The 17,632-nt window shown below is 49.5% G+C and overlaps 1 protein-coding gene across 1 annotated transcript in view; it reads left to right on the top strand.

Moving 5' to 3' along the window:
* The first annotated feature begins 12,594 nt into the window (after positions 1-12,594).
* Positions 12,595-17,632, top strand: part of LOC136955760 (protein kinase C-binding protein NELL1-like) — a 120,913-nt gene continuing 115,875 nt past the window's right edge. Inside the window, 2 exon segments of the mRNA XM_067249482.1 lie at positions 12,595-12,730; positions 13,394-13,522. Coding sequence (XP_067105583.1) covers positions 12,682-12,730; positions 13,394-13,522 — 178 coding nt within the window. The 5' untranslated portion in view covers positions 12,595-12,681.

Below are 17,632 nucleotides of genomic sequence, written 5' to 3'. Positions count from 1 at the left end.
ATTTGTATTGATGCTTTGATGCTTTGTAAAATGTTGCCTGTCTCTCTGCCTGCCTGCCTGCCTGTCTGTCTGTCTGTCTGTCTGTTTGCCTGTCTGTCTGCCTGACTGCAGAGCTTGAAACACAGGACCTACTTCACCTTTAGATTTGTTTATTTCTTGGCATCAAGTTTTTGGAAAGATGTTACCTGAAGAAGCTTAGTTCCAATCATGTGATACACCACTACTCTGTATAGCGCTTGTAAACATTGACCTTTCTTTGACCTCACCTAACAGTGAGGCTTCAGAGAACCGTGAAAGTTGGACCCCCTCTCATTTTTACTAGGAGAACCACCCACCAAATATTCACTTTACATCTGAAGAAAGCTCTCGACATAGCCCTCTCAAGTCCTCTCGTGTTCATGGCTCTTATCATTACAACCTGCCAAGGCTAAACAATAAAACTTCCATTTTATCTCTTGTATCTATCTTTGTGTTTCCTGCTGTTTCTGCATGCAGGTCTTCCTGCCTAGGGTTGAGGAGATGGGATGTGTGCGATCTGAGATAAAACATGTCTCTGGAGGCAGACCTGGAGGCAGACCTGGAGGCAGACCTGGAGGCAGACCTGGAGGCAGACCTGGAGGCAGACCTGGAGGCAGACCTGGAGGCAGACCTGGAGGCAGACCTAACATGTTGTTGCTAGGTCAGCCAGCAGACATTATAACATGTTGTTGCTAGGTCAACCAGCAGACATTATAACATGTTGTTGCTAGGTCAGCCAGCAGACATTATAACATGTTGTTGCTAGGTCAGCCAGCAGACATTATAACATGTTGTTGCTAGGTCAGCCAGCAGACATTATAACATGTTGTTGCTAGGTCAGCCAGTGGAGTGAAGGTGGCATTTGTGCTCCTTTCTCTTCCAGTTTCCAGAGGAAATTGAAATACAATTTGTATTGATGCTTTGATGCTTTGTAAAATGTTTGTGTTTGGAACACCTGTGCAAATGAAGAAGGTGAGACAGATGTACACACACACACACATATACAAACTGTTTGTCTGCCTGCCTGTCTGTCTCTCTGCCTGTCTGTCTCTCTGTCTGTCTGCCTGCATGTCTGTCTCTCTGTCTGTCTGTCTGCCTGTCTGTCTGCCTGTCTGCCTGTTTGTCTGCCTGTCTGTCTGTCTCTCTGCCTGCCTGTCTCTCTGTATCTCTGTCTCTCTGTCTGTCTGCCTGCCTGCCTGCCTGCCTGCCTGTCTGTCTGTCCGTCTGTCTGCTTGTCTGCCTGTCTCTCTGTCTCTCTGTCTGCCGGTCAGCCTCCAGGCTGACCTGGAGGCAGACCTGGAGGCAGACCTGGAGGCAGACCTGGAGGCAGACCTGGAGGCAGACCTGGAGGCAGACTTGGAAGCAGAGGTGTGAGTTGGGGGGGGGGGGGGCTGCTGATCTCTCCCCTGCTCTCTCTTCTTCAATCTTTGTCCTCCCCTCTCCAACCTTCAATCTTTCTCTCCATCTTTATTCCTCCCCCCCATCTCTACATCTCTCTCTCTCTCTCTCTCTCTCTCTCTCTCTCTCTCTCTCTCTCTCTCTCTCTCTCTCTCAGTAATGGATTCAGAGAGAGGGCTGCTCATGCTACACTGCCCTCCTTTATGAGAGCTCCTCACATCCAGCTGCCAAGGGCATCCCCCCTCCTCCCCTCCCCTCCCCTCTCCCATCTCCTCCCCTCCCCTCTCCCATCTCCTCCACTCCCCCCTCCCCTCTCCTCTCCTCCCTTCCCCCATCTCCTCCCCCCTCCCCTCTCGCCTCCCCTCTCCTCCCCCCTCCCATCCCCCCTCCCCTCCCCCCTCCCCTCTCCTCATTCCCTCTCCTCCCCCCTCCCATCCCCTCTCCCCTCCCCTCTCCTCCCCCCTCCCATCCCATCCCCCCTCCCCTCTCCTCCCCCCTCCCCTCACCCCTCTCCTCCCCCCTCACCCCTCCCCTCCCCCCTCCCCTCTCTTCATTCCCTCCCCCCTCCCATCCCCCCTCTCCCCTCCCCTCTCCTGCCCCCTCTCCACATTCCCTCCCCTCTCCTCCCCCCTCCCATCCCCTCTCCCCTCTCCTCCCCCCTCCCATCTCCTCATTTCCTCCACTCTCCTCCCCTCCCCCCTCCCCTCTCCTCCCCCCTCCCCTCTCCTCATTCCCTCCCCTCTCCTCCCCCCTCCCCTCCCCTCCCCCCTCTTATCCCCCCTCTCCTCCCCCCTCCCCTCTCCTCATTCCCTCCCCTCTCCTCCCCCCTCCCCTCCTCTCCCCTCTCCCCTCTCCCCTCCCCTCTCCTCTCCTCTCTTCTCCTCTCCCCTCCCCTCCACCCTCTCCTCCCCCCTCCCCCCTCCCCTCCCCTCCTCTCCCCTCCCCTCTTACCCTCTCCTCCTAATAACTACAATACAATTGTGCTCAGCGTAATAGAAGCAATCAGACAGAAATATAACCAGATAAGATGCTAAATGCTGTGCAAAGTCATTAACAAAGCCTTGTCATTAAGCAAACGACTTCTTCATTGACATGGTCCAGAACAAACAGAACTATTCTATTAATCTTTCCTCTTAAAACTCCCGTTCACAGTTCAGAAGATTAAAAATATTATGTTAAAATAGTGTCCAGAAGCTGGTCTGCTGACTCCTCTGGGCGTCGTGGCGTAGACCTCAGTGGCTCAATGATAACATGCCAGTGCTGCCTTTCTCCCCCTCTCTCTCCCTCTCTCAGCCCCTCTCTCTCCCTCTCTCAGCCCCTCTCTCCCTCTCTCAGCCCCTCTCTCAGCCCCTCTCTCCCCTCCCTCTCTCAGCCCCTCTCTCCCTCTCTCAGCCCCTCTCTCAGCCCCTCTCTCCCCTCCCTCTCTCAGCCCCTCTCTCCCCTCCCTCTCTTTCCCAGTCTGTGTGTGTGTGTGTTTTGTGTTTTAGCCAACAGGTCACAATGTTTGTCCCACCCAGGCAAGGTAAGGAATGTGGAGAGGTGGTATAGCAAAGCTTATTTAAAAAAAGAGAAGATTAAATCAATGTGCATCCACTTCAAGGTAAACAGTTGCCTTTCAAAGAGACCACTTCAGTCTCAGACTCTCTCCTAACCACCTCTGAGTGCACCTCAACACAGCTACTTCATGATGTTGACAGTTAAGGTTAGTTTTCTCTATATAGCATGTAAACCGGAGTGTGTGACTCACTCCTGTGTGTCTCTAACCACTAATCTCAGCCTGGTGATTCAGCAGGAGCTGATGTTTACAGTGTGTTCCTCGCTGCAGGGAATCAAACTGTGGTTCCACACACACACACACACACACACAGACAGAGATGCCATGGGGGATGTGTCTCCTCTCCCTGGGGGGTGAGAGAGTACAGGTACAGATGGTAAATAGCCTCTCTGTGTGTTTATCACATTATGTTTGTTTGTGTGTTTGTATGTGTGTTTTGTGTGGGTTTATATATGTGTGTGTGCACTTCATTAAAAGAGTGTTAAGGAAATGAAAAGAGAAAAAAACATGATCAAAAGTAAATTGAAAGCTGTTTAGCAGTCTCAGTTCTCCTTGAGAGGAGGGGCTAACAGAGGAGGGGCTAACATGCCAGGGATAGGCTCTCCACCTGGGCCTGTTTGGAGCCGGGTTCTGCCAGTCCCCTCCCCTCCCTGGTGACTGGCTTTGAAGTCAGGAGCTTTGCTGTGTGTCACATCTACCCGCTTCTCTTCCTCCTCCCCCTCCTCTTCTCCTCCACCTCCTCCTATTCCTGTCCCTCTTCCCCCTTCTCCTCCTCCTCTTTGTCCTCCTTATCTCCTCCTCTTCCTCCCCCCCTTCCTCCAGAGGGGGGAGATGTTTTCAGGGGTGGAGGGAGGGCTGGTGTGTGGGGTTACCACCTTCTTACTTTTCTCACCATCCTACCCTCATCAACAGCCTAGGCAGTGTGTGAAGCTGCTAACTGGTGGGTCGGCTGGTCCGCGTGACTGGTCCTGTTGCTGCCAGATCCTCCGTGTCCCAGCCCTGCTGTTACATCACCCCAGCATTCACAACACTCAGCCCATTAAACCTAAATAGCAACAGTACAGCTTTTTAATAATCATATAACACAACCGCACACATCTTCAATTAGACCTGAGCCTTAATTGGCCACAAAAGAGGTTCTAATTGGGTGAAGATGTATGAGAACATGGTTCTTATTAGAGCGTCGTGAGCAGAACCCCTGTCAGACCTTTAGGCAGGCAGGACTCCCAGTCCTTCTCCCACATCAGTCAAGCAGACGCCTTCCAAGCTACAGCAGCAGCCTGCACAAGGAACTCTTTCAGTTCCCTTTTTTACCCAAACATCTTTCCATTTGAGTTTGAGCAGTGAAAAATCTGAGTGTCCTAAAAAAGTTATAAAAATAAATACGTAAAAAAAACTGGTAGGGTTGGTTGAAAATAATATAATAAACTGTGCTGGAACTCATGGAGATGCATTATTCTGTCGAGGCTGCACAGTGAGAAATTCTAGTGTCATAGTGTAAATATTGTACCAGTAGCACTCCACACAGACTTATTTCTCAAGGAAATATTTCCTCGTACGCAGTAATTATTCTTTGTTAGATTGACAAGCAAGTGCCAGGATGAATGGAGACTTTTTGGTTTGTAAAATAGTTATTTCTGAATGTCAGTCAAGTTTAATGTTGAATAATCATAGTTCTTTCAGAGTTGGGCTGTAACAATAACAGAGAAATTAGAAACTTCAGATAAAGAGGGGGGAGGCGTCGGTGAGTCAACACTGACTCTGTTGTGTTTCAGCTCCGGGGTGCTTGTATCTCTGCCCTGGAGAATACTGGGGGTGTTTTCAAGCTGAGATTGGGAGACCCCTCGCTGGGAGAACTCTCTCCTGCCGGTATTTCTCCCTCATGGCTCAGGAACATGTCACCCACGCCAAGGCAGCGCGCTGTTGTATGGAACAGTCCTCTCACGACCAGGAGGAAGAGTCCTCTAACGACCAGGAGGAACAGTCCTCTAACGACCAGGAGGAACAGTCCTCTAACGACCAGGAGGAACAGTCCTCTAACGACCAGGAGGAACAGTCCTCTCACGACCAGGAGGAACAGTCCTCTCACGACCAGGAGGAAGAGTCCTCTAACGACCAGGAGGAACAGTCCTCTAACGACCAGGAGGAACAGTCCTCTAACGACCAGGAGGAACAGTCCTCTAACGACCAGGAGGAACAGTCCTCTAACGACCAGGAGGAACAGTCCTCTCATGACCAGGAGGAACAGTCCTCTCACGACCAGGAGGAACAGTCCTCTCACGACCAGGAGGAACAGTCCTCTCACGACCAGGAGGAACAGTCCTCTCACGACCAGGAGGAACAGTCCTCTCACAGGCAGCAGCAGACACACTACCTATTTCTGTCTCACGTGTGTTTGTGTCACACAACAGGAACACACATCACTGCTGCCTGGTGTTTTTCCAGCAGAGCACTACAGGTGTTAATCACTAGGTGTCTCCAGTAGCATCTCAGCACAGCCTGCTATCAGACCAACAGCCCCCAGCTACCTTCTGGGCCTCGTACCCAGGATGTGATTGTGTGTTCCTGAGCTGTTTACTGTCCCTACTTCCTGTGTAGACTCCTCCCCTTTATCCATACTTCCTGTGTGGACTCCTCCCCCTCGTCCCACTTCCTGTGTGGACTCCTCCCCCTCGTCCCACTTCCTGTGTGGACTCCTCTCTGGGTCTCGCTCCCGATCTGGAAAGCATGTTTACCTTCTCCTGAACAAAGTGACAGGGAAACTGGGTCAGGTTGCTGAGGTGCTGTAGAATTACTTTAAAAACTCCAGGTTGAGATTGAGAGTCTGGGATAGGGTTCCTTTTTCTCCTTCTCTTTCTCCCTCTCTCTTGCTCTCTCTCTCTTGCTTTCTCTCACTCGCTCTTTTATTTGAGGTGGAAAATTGTTCATACTTTCTTTTTTCCAATTGTTATCCAGAGACAACCCACAGGACTGAAATAGAGTTTCACAATAGGAACAGGACCAGTCGTCAGCGGATGAGTTGGGCTCTTGTGGTGTTGAATGGCGCCAATCATGTGGTATGTGTGTGGTACTGTGTGGTATGTGTGTGTGGTATCTCACAGTTTGAGACTGATTAGTGGGTGATGGTGGGAGTGGGGGGGGAGTCTCCCCCTCCCCTTCCCCCTCCCCCCCTGTGCTTCACCTGTGTCAGTGTTTAGCTCAACAGTGCAGAACTCTCACATCTGAATAGAGATTTGGCTCTATCTCTGACCTGGGCCTCGCAGTCTGCTAGGGGTGTGTGAGTGTGTGTCTGTCTGTGTGATTGTGTATGTGTGTGTGTGTGTATCTGTGTGCTTGTACATGTGTGTGTATGTATGTGTGTGTGTGCGTACATGTGTATGCATTCCTGCATGTGTGTGTTGTTGGGAGGTCAGAAGCTGTTACAGGTGGATACAGGTGAGGTGAGGACAGTGAAGGCAGGAGAGAGTGACCTTTAGAGAATGTGAAAAGTGAATCTATTACGGAAATACACCATGCAGACTGTATGACTTGGCAGAATGTTGTTTCTCACAAAAGAAGCCTTTGGCCAGAAATGTCTATCACAACACCTCTTTAAAATACACATTTCAAACAGGCGTTGGGATCGAAATGTTAAAATATAGATATGAATTTGTTGGACTGCTGAATTCAAAACACGTTCATAGAACAGGACAATATTCTGCCAGGTAAACTACATCTGATATCTACATCAGTTTGCCTGTAAAAAAAGAGGGCATCTTTCCAACAATAAGCTCAATTTGTCAAATCGTCTGGCGTGCACCATTGGAGATACGAGGTGTTTTGTCTGATTACATAAACACAACAAGCCAAGAATGGACGTCATGACTGACTGATGGACAGATGCTCTGAAGGTGCTGTCATGCCAAATGGATCTAGAGCAGAATCATTAATCTACCCCGATTCTACAGAGCTCCCTGCACCAGCCATGCTCTCCTGTGGGTCTCTCTGCTAGGGGAGAGACCAGCCATGCTCTCCTGTGGGTCTCTCTGCTAGGGGAGAGACCAGCCATGCTCTCCTGTGGGTCTCTCTGCTAGGGGAGAGACCAGCCATGCTCTCCTGTGGGTCTCTCTGCTAGGGGAGAGACCAGCCATGCTCTCCTGTGGGTCTCTCTGCTAGGGGAGAGACCAGCCATGCTCTCCTGTGGGTCTCTCTGCTAGGGGAGAGACCAGCCATGCTCTCCTGTGGGTCTCTCTGCTAGGGGAGAGACCAGCCATGCTCTCCTGTGGGTCTCTCTGCTAGGGGAGAGACCAGTCATGCTCTCCTGTGGGTCTCTCTGCTAGGGGAGAGACCAGCCATGCTCTCCTGTGGGTCTCTCTGCTAGGGGAGAGACCAGCCATGCTCTCCTGTGGGTCTCTCTCTCCGAGCCTGCCAGGCCCTGATGCAGGGTCTGCCAGCCAGCTAAGACCGTGGAAAATTAGCTTTTCCTGCTTCCCAGTGCCACTCACAGCCACTCATGTTTTGGGGGTCAATTCTGTTGATGTACAATCCTGGCCCTGCAGCCTCTCTGCTCTCTGATAGGCCGGTACTGCTTAGTGTGGGTACTTGACCTTCTGCAGGTCTGGAGGGGGGGGGGAGGGGGGGGGCTGACTGGAGCAGATTGGAACCAGCTGGGCCAAGCGGCCGGCTAGCAATCTGGAGAACGGGACTCAATTAGAGCAGCTAATACCAAACACATTCATACTGCTGCCAATCATGGGTCCCCTCTCTCCTCAGTATCTCTCTATCATGGCCCCTCTCTCCTTATTCTACTCAGTATCTCTTTATCAGGGCCCCTCTCTCCTCACTCTCCTCAGTATCTCTCTATCACGGCCCCTCTCCTCCCTCTCCTTTAGCATATTTTTGTGAAATTATTTTTGTGAAATTATTTTTGTGAAATTATTTTTGTGAAATTATTTTTGTGAAATTATTTTTGTGAAATTATTTTTGTGAAATTATTTTTGTGAAATTATTTTTGTGAAATTATTTTTGTGAAATTATTTTTGTGAAATTATATTATTGGGAAATATTTGTTAGAAACTTTTTAGGTAAATAGTAAATGATTTGGGGGGAAAAGATTGGAAAGAAGTTTCCAATATTTATTTATTTGTCTAATATTTTTTTTTATATATTTTCTATCAAATAGTTGCACCTAATATTTTCTGACAAATATGTTCAACAAATATTTTCTGACAAATATGTTCAACAAATATTTTCTGACAAATATGTTCAACAAATATTTTCAACGAAATGTTGGTAAAAAAAATATTTTGGAAAAGGTTTTTTAAAAAGGTCACCTGTTCTCTATGGATGAGACAGAGTTAGCGATGGATTCTTTGTAAATATTGTATTTTTGTATTAATGTATTAATATGAGGTCCAGCTACATTTACATTTAGTCATTTAGCAGACGCTCTTATCCAGAGCGACTTACAGTAAGTACAGGGACATTCCCCCGAGGCAAGTAGGGTGAAGTGCCTTGCCCGAGGACACAACGTCATTTTGCACAGCCGGAATCGAACCGGCAACCTTCAGATTACGAGCCCAACTCCCTAACCGCTCAGCCACCTGACTCCCAGCTACCGGCGGGACACTAAAACAGGTGTAGTAATGGCTACTTTTTACTTAAGTATGTCAGAGCCCTCAATTCTTTACTTTATCTTGAGTGAAAAAGTGGAGTCAGCTCTTCCCCCCAACCCTCGGACTTGAAAGCGTTAGCTATTTTATCGCCTGTATCAACTGCTGTTCCATAATGAGAGAAACGCTGATGATAAGATCACACGGGCATCAGAGAGGACTCCTGTTTATCTCACACAAAGCTTGACTTCTTGTCCGTGTTAATATGTTCAGCGTTCTCGCACCTTGTCAGTCAAAGAGCAAACTAACCTGACAAAAGAAAAGCTGAGATCTAATTCTGCAAATGAATCTGCCGCCAGTCCGTCCGTCCGTCAATCTAAGTAATTATATATTGCTGTCAGCACTTCAGCTGCTTGATACCTCCCAGGTGTAAACATGGAGACGAGCTGGGTGATGACTCAGAGCGGTTATTGTGATGATCATATGGTGGTATGAACAAGAATAAAGCTGCCAGTCCCTCTAGTCCAGCATCATCACACATGAACCCTGTTCGTCATACAGCCTGTTCAATCAGCAGACACCAGGGGCGTTGTTAGAGTTAGAGTTTTAACAATTTACTTTATTAGTCAGTGCATTCATTTAAATTGATATTCCCGGAAAACATAAATGCAGTATCCCAATCAACGCTTGTAAAACTGTTTAACCGAAAACACAAACCGATGCATGCAGAATTCCATGTCAGCGCGCTCTTCTGAGTTTGCCAAATAGCCACTGCAGCACGTACACAGAAGTCCAGGTCTCAGACTCGTCACACAAGTCAGAATTGAGGTAGGCTAAGAAAACATTACAAAACTAAAGATAGTTTCTAAATGATAGTCCTACCGATCATCTTATTTTGACTAAAACATAAAAACGATATTACATGAAGCGCTCAAATGAATGCGAACAAATTTGCGCGCTAACATTAACTATTGATGTCCCTGCCAAAGCTGATATCAAACTTGCGTCCCTGAACTGTCGTACTATAGTGGGTTAAGCAAGGGGAGTTTCTATAGCCTAGTAGTGCATTGTGCTCAGCAAGCTTGAAAAAAAAAAAAGGCATATGAATAGGGGCTGGTGCCCCGGTAGAGTTTTATGTCTAACAACGCCTCTAGCAGACAATGTCATCCAAACCAATGTACTTTGGAGGATTTGAACCTGCAAGCTCTTGATCTGAAGTCTAACGCTCTAACCACCGAGCTACTGACTAGCAGCTGTGATCTGTCCTCTCAGACGAGATAGCCAGGAGCCATATGACTCAAACAGCTAATTTAGTCATGCAAGGCTGTTCATTAGCGGATGAAGAAGTCAAACAGTTGAGATGTAGGGCTGAGCCCCCCAAACCCTCCCTCCTCTGGTGGCTGGGCTAGGGGCTCATCAGGAAAACACACAGCTCGACACCATCTGCTCTATGAGGACACGTCTACAGACAAACTGGCTGCTGCTTCACTGAAGCTGCAACCACACAGTCACATAATTCAACTGCTAGGAAGACAAGGACAGGAATATAAGCAGATCTCTTTTGTAACTGTGGCTCCAATTAAAATAATTGACTTTCACCCCCTTCAGAATACAAGACGTGTTTTAAAAGATATAGCAGAGAAGGTATCATAAGTACAGACTGTTATTTATGTAGCAGCGAGGTTCTAATGCTGAAAGCAGCTTGCCTCTTGGCTGTGTTATGAAAGGCACTGTTTCCTAAGAGCAGCCCTGAGTTCCAGGCCTCTCAGATGAAACATCTGCCTGCTTGTGTCTTGAAACGCTGGACATCCTCACCCTCTCACCCTGCTGGAGATCCTCACCCTCTCACCCTGCTGGAGATCCTCACCCTCTCACCCTGCTGGACATCCTCACCCTCTCACCCTGCTGGACATCCTCACCCTCTCACCCTGCTGGACATCCTCATGGTCAGATGTCTCACCCTGCTGGAGATCCTCACCCTCTCACCCTGCTGGAGATCCTCACCCTCTCACCCTGCTGGACATCCTCACCCTCTCACCCTGCTGGACATCCTCATGGTCAGATGTCTCACCCTGCTGGAGATCATCACCCTCTCACCCTGCTGGAGATCCTCACCCTCTCACCCTGCTGGAGATCCTCACCCTGCTGGAGATCCTCACCCTCTCACCCTGGTGGGAGGAACATCACCCTCTCACCCTGCTGGAGATCCTCACCCTCTCTCACCCTGGTGGAGATCCTCACCCTCTCACCCTGCTGGAGATCCTCACCCTCTCACCCTGCTGGAGATCATCACCCTCTCACCCTGCTGGAGATCCTCACCCTCTCACCCTGCTGGAGATCATCACCCTCTCACCCTGCTGGACATCCTCACCCTCTCACCCTGCTGGACATCCTCATGGTCAGATGTCTCACCCTGCTGGAGATCCTCACCCTCTCACCCTGCTGGAGATCCTCACCCTATCACCCTGCTGGACATCCTCACCCTCTCACCCTGCTGGACATCCTCATGGTCAGATGTCTCACCCTGCTGGAGATCATCACCCTCTCACCCTGCTGGAGATCCTCACCCTGCTGGAGATCCTCACCCTCTCACCCTGGTGGGAGGAACATCACCCTCTCACCCTGCTGGAGATCCTCACCCTCTCTCACCCTGGTGGAGATCCTCACCCTCTCACCCTGCTGGAGATCCTCACCCTCTCACCCTGCTGGAGATCATCACCCTCTCACCCTGCTGGAGATCCTCACCCTCTCACCCTGGTGGAGATCCTCACCCTCTCACCCTGGTGGAGATCATCACCCTCTCACCCTGCTGGAGATCCTCACCCTCTCTCACCCTGGTGGAGATCCTCACCCTCTCACCCTGCTGGAGATCCTCACCCTCTCACCCTGCTGGAGATCCTCACCCTCTCTCACCCTGGTGGAGATCCTCACCCTCTCACCCTGCTGGAGATCCTCACCCTCTCACCCTGCTGGAGATCATCACCCTCTCACCCTGCTGGAGATCCTCACCCTCTCACCCTGCTGGAGATCCTCACCCTCTCACCCTGCTGGAGATCATCACCCTCTCACCATGCTGGAGATCCTCACCCTCTCACCCTGCTGGAGATCCTCACCCTCTCTCACCATGCTGGGAGGAGCATCACGCTTTAGGTCAGGTGATGTTTATGAGGGTCGGGAGGGGGTGGGGGAAGGGATGTGTGTGTGGGGGAGGCAGTGCAGAAGAAGTGTGTGTGTGTGGGGAGGGTAAGAGTGTGTGCGTGTGTCCACCACATCATCACACCCCAGCTTTGCTGCTCTCTCCTCTCTGAACAGATGTGTCACATGTCTGTACCCTGAGCAGCCATGATGGCTGAAAACACACATTGTTCTCTACACCTTGTGCTGCTTGATGTTACCTAGACAACATGACAGTGTACACAAATTAGAGCTGCAGGAGCTGTAGAGGGCTGTGATTAACGGCCGCTGCACGGCCAGGACCCCAGGGATGAGAGAGAGTACCTGAGAGACTCCCAGGGGTGAGGAGGAGATGAGGGAAGAGGAGAGAGAGAGAGTGTGCAGACTAGTGCACACTCCTCAACAAATCGTTTCTATCACCCTTCTGTCAATACATCTACCATTAGCATTAAATGAATAGGTTATACTTTATTCTATAGAATCGTACACCGACTTTCCACGCAAACTTCGACATTATCGATGTGATAGTAGATCCAGAATACCTTGATAAGAATATAAATTCCCGTGACTTTTTCCGAGCAACAGAGAGCCCTCCAGGATTGGCTCTGTCTATAGCAAGTGAAGGGGAACGTGTCTTTTAATACAGAATATCCTCTGAATGGTTGACGGAAAATCCAAGTGGATGCATAATTGTAACTCTATTATTTAAACGTTTTCATCTCGGTACACGATAGAGTTGGTGTTTGCGGTAATAGCTTAGCCTAATTTACTGCCCTGTTAACGGAACCTCTACCCCCGTGATGTGGAACGCTCCAAGTCTCTCCTCGCCGCGCCGGTGAGAGAGGAGCAGATCTGTAGCGACTGAGGAGCAGGTCAGTACGGATTGCCAGCAGAGCGCGCGGCGTCGGATATCTCTAGGAAACTATACAACGCAACTTCACACAAATGGATTTTACCGTGGCATTGCTATCCTTCTTCCTAGTTACCAAACCAGGTAGGTGTCACACGATAATTATCGACAATAAGACAATTTGTCAGCGCGTATTAACCCTTTTATTAGGGCAGTAGTCTACGCGCGCTCTCTCTGATTCGCACCTTGAGCGGCAGCTTTTGGATTTTGGGCGTTTTCTCAACGTAACTTGAAATGCAGGGTGCCGGTTATATTGTTTATTATTCTCTCGGCTTTTCTGTGGACAGTCTGAGTATAGCGACAGCACTTAAAAATACTAAATATTTTGGTTCGTTTCCGAAACCGTACACAAGTCCTCCGTACCAGCAGACAGGTGACACGCGCATGACAAACGGCTCAACCAAACGGCCAGCCTACGGTTGCAGCGCAGTTCTTACATTTCAGAAATCCTCTCGCATTCTTACAGAGACGAGATACCGAGAGCTCTAGTTAGTTTTCAGATAAACCAGCATTGTGAATATTTTAAACCTCTTATCACATTTCGTGGCATGTCATTTTGAATGTCCCCCTAGTCACGTTAAGACTCAAATATTAAAGTACATCGACAAAATAGATCTTACAAAAAGGAACCATTGCCACCAAATACAGGTAGTGTAGGCAACGGAAACATCCCCAAAATACACTGACTTCTGTTTCCTCGACGTTAGACCAGGCGACTGTGTGACTGTCTTTACGTTTTGTCTACAGTTTTGGTCTTTGGTGTAGATCCCGATTACCAGATCGATATCATCAATGAACTTGACTTGGCCAACGCGACCTATGGAGTTACCCAAGTGGCTGGACTTCACAACAACAGCAGAGCCTTCTTATTTCGAGGTAGTGGCCTTTTTCTTCTTCTTGTTTAAACAGTTAACTGTTCTGCCACTTGGCAGTACCAATGAGTACATTTCGACGCTTATCTTTTTAATTTCCTTGTTTTTCGGATTGACTAACGGTTGGAGAAATGTTTGTAACTAACTGTAGCCATGCAGGCCTGTGGCTGTGGTAGCAGGAGCACCTCGCGCCGTGACACAATTCCGGTGGTGTTGCGCGAGGGAGTCCTGGGAGCTGTCTGATAATTACTCCACATTTAATTTGTCCTCGGCAGCAGATGCTTCTCCCCCCGCCTGTAGAGTCTAGCTAGGACTGGAGCAGGAATCATTCTGGAAGAGCAGGAAGTGTTTAATTTAAAATGATTGCGCAGCCTGGAGGACGAGCAAGCGAGTGTTGGGCTAATAGGATGTCCCGTGTTTCCTGTGGGATTCAGGTTGAAAGATTTTGCAAAAAAATAAGAGCTCCAGCTTCTCAAGAAAAACACCCAATAAAAACCTGTTCCGGTCCATTAGAATTGAAAGAACCTTTCAAGCACAATCTGTTTACCTTTTCTGCTGGAAAAGCATTCTGTCTGCCACAGATTTGTTTACCTTCTTCATAAAGTGTGCCGATATCTCTGCAAGTCCCTGAAAACACACTTATAGGCCTTACCCCATCAACATGAGAATCAAGGAACTAGATTCCTCATGTTGTTGATTGGCCTATTGTAAACTGATATGTTATTGAAGGCTTTAAAGCTGTTCAGTGGAGAGTGTTCTTCACTGTCTTGTGTTTTCAGCTATGGCAGCATAAATGCAGCTTGATTGCTGGACCTGTTACAAGATAGATGTGGTCTCCAGGGCATGTGTGCAGTCCTCCAACCATGGAGCTACTGCAGCTGTAATCACGCTGGGTACTAAAGACTCCGTCGGCAGGGTCCCCACTCCTCACAGGCTCTGGGTCCACGTGAGAAGTGGGTTTACCAGAAAACAGCAGACATTAGGAGAATGAGAGCAGGGAAAGATAAGTGGGGAGAGATGGAGAGAAGGAACTAGAGAAAGACAGAGAGGAGAGGTGGAGAAAGTGGGAGAGAAATCGTCAAAAACAAAACTAATATGCATTCTGAGTCTATATTCAGGGAGTGATGGAATGAGACAGAGCAAGAAAGAATATGTTTGAGACAAAGATATCGAATGAGAGAGAGGAAGATATCGAGGGAATGAGAGAGATCGAAAGAGAGAGAGAGAAGGTGGATGTGAAATAGAAAGGTAAGGTGGTGGGAATCTATCTAACTTAGGGAGGCCATTGATTAGCTGTTGCTCAGGCCATCATTGTGTCCTCGACGGACTGTGTGTGTGTATGTGTGTATGTGTGTCTCGGAACTTGCGGCTCAGGATTTAGTTAGAGAATACACCCTTCTTCATTATCATGACTACTGCTTAGAGTTACATCATTGCCCCCCTGCCCCTCAGCCCCCCAGCCTTCCAGCCTCCCAGCCCCCCAGCCTCACAGAGCCCCCTCACAGAGCCCCCCTCACAGAGCCCCCTCACAGAGCCCCCCTCACAGAGCCCCCCTCACAGAACCCCCCTCACAGAGCCCCCTCACAGAGCCCCCCTCACAGAGCCCCCCTCACAGAGCCCCCTCACAGAGCCCCCCTCACAGAGCCCCCTCACAGAGCCCCCCTCACAGAGCCCCCCTCACAGAGCCCCCTCACAGAGCCCCCTCACAGAGCCCCCTCACAGAGCCCCCTCACAGAGCCCCCCTCACAGAGGCCCCCTCACAGAGCCCCCTCACAGAGCCCCCTCACAGAGCCCCCCTCACAGAGCCCCCTCACAGAGCCCCCTCACAGAGCCCCCCTCACAGAGCCCCCCTCACAGAGCCCCCTCACAGAGCCCCCTCACAGAGCCCCCCTCACAGAGCCCCCCTCACAGAGCCCCCCTCACAGAGCCCCCCTCGCAGAGCCCCCTCACAGAGCCCCCCTCACAGAGCCCCCCTCACAGAGCCCCCTCACAGAGACCCCCTCACAGAGCCCCCCTCACAGAGCCCCCCTCACAGAGCCCCCCTCACAGAGCCCCCCTCACAGAGCCCCCCTCACAGATCCCCCCTCACAGAGCCCCCTCACAGAGCACTGCAGGTCGCAGGCTCCATTAGAGGAACAAGAGGAGCGATCAGAAGAGAACAAGCACTCACGACCCGGCTTGAGAAGGAAACAGCCAGTTGGTGATTATTTAGCACATCTTGTGTATTCTTCCTCAGATGATTAATAGCCTGCATCAGCATGTTTAGCTTTAAGCTCTCCATCCCGGCTTCAGCACATTTATTAAAGAAATTGCCGGGTAGCGTTTTGTAATGGAGTTAGTGAAAATGAATTAGAGTTGAGGATGGGGCCTGGGGGACTGCCTCTGGTCCAGTACGGGAGGAGGTTAACATCTCAGCTGAGTGTCAGAGCGGAGAGAGAGAGGGAGAGAGGGAGAGAGGGAGGGAGGGAGGGAGGGAGGGAGGGAGGGGGAAAATAGAGAGAGCTAGAGATGAGAGGGAGAAAGAGAGAGAAGGAGATTTGGAAAGAGAAAATAGGAATATTTCAAGAGAGATGATGGAGGGTGGATTTACATTTTACATTTTAGTCATTTAGCAGACGCTCTTATCCAGAGCGACTTACAGTAAGTACAGGGACATTCCCCCCGAGGCAAGTAGGGTGAAGTGCCTTGCCCAAGGACACAACGTCATTTGACACGGCCGGGAATCGAACTGGCAACCTTCTGATTACTAGCCCGCTTCCCTAACCGCTCAGCCACCTGACTCCCATACACAGAGAGATTTAGAGAGATAGAAATTTAGTAGAGAGATATAGATGGAGACAAAGAGGAAGAGAGGGAGATTTAGAGAGAGAGAGGGGGGAGATTTAGAAATAGACATTTTGAGAAGTAGAGATAGATGGAGAGATTTATATATATGTACATGTATATGCAAACAGGGAAAGAGGAATAGAGGGTGATTTAGATAGAGATATTTGGAGTGAAAAGATAAAGAGAGAAAGTGTGATTTGGAGAGAGGTAGAGAGAGAGAGCATGGTTCTGTATCTGGTCCCCACATTCTCCTGTGATTCACACCAGCAGATGCCTGATGTTGGCAAGCAGGACACCCTGGCTGTATGACCCTGTATGACCCTACAGGACACCCTGGCTGTATGACCCTACAGCACGGAAGACAAGGAATATGTAACCACTGGTGGCGCTGATAAGAGAAGCCAATTTAAAGCAGTCAGATGGGCATGACCTCCTCGTACAGGTCTTCATCTAGATGTGATTCTATCTGATCCCGTCCGCTCTGCAGGGCGCCCCGGCTCAGGAACAACACGCTCTGCGCTCCTCCTCTGGAGGAGCTGCTTGTGTGGAGCCTGATGAGCTCACGAGCCTGGGGACTGACTACAAGGCTGGGTTAGTTTTGTTTCTGTAACATGCTTTGGGGGGTGTTTTCTGTTTGGGTTGGTGTAATAGTTAATGTCAGAGAGAGACAGGACATAGAGAGAAAGAGAGGGGATGATATTCAGGGAATGGCCTCGGCCGGACATCCAAACCCCGGCTGTAAGGCTGTAGCCTGGGTGGTACGTGCGTTACCTCTCGAGCCACCTTGGCACCCCATGAGAAGGCTTGTAGTGATGCTAGCGATCGTTAATTACCAAGATATGTTTGCTCCATCAAACAGCATATATTCAATTAAAAGGTTTACACCCAGGCCTGTTACTAGAATATTATGATCCATTTATTGGCCAAGGAAAAATGGAATGTACACTCATTAATTACAATATAGCAGCATCACAGGCACAGGGCTGAGGGACTGTGCAGCATCACAGGCACAGGGCTGAGGGACTGCAGCATCACAGGCAGGTGGATGAGCAAAGGGACCAGGACGATTGTGTATGTGTGTGGGCCCTATTTTAACAATCTGAAACGCAAGTATCAAAACGCAAAGCGCAAGTAACTTTGTGGGCGGGACTCCGGCGCAAATCTAAAATGGGTTGGTCTGAAGTAGCTACATTACTGATGGGTGTGGTTTGGGCGTAACGTGCAATAAACCAATCAGAGCGTCATCTCACATAGAGATTTCTCATGAAAATCTTTTTAATCATTGACA

The sequence above is a fragment of the Osmerus mordax genome, chromosome 13, assembly GCF_038355195.1.
Source record: "Osmerus mordax isolate fOsmMor3 chromosome 13, fOsmMor3.pri, whole genome shotgun sequence".
In the NCBI taxonomy this organism is placed as follows: Eukaryota; Metazoa; Chordata; class Actinopteri; order Osmeriformes; family Osmeridae; genus Osmerus; species Osmerus mordax.
Note: the sequence above shows the minus strand (reverse complement) of the source record. Positions and strands in the feature narration are given on the sequence as shown.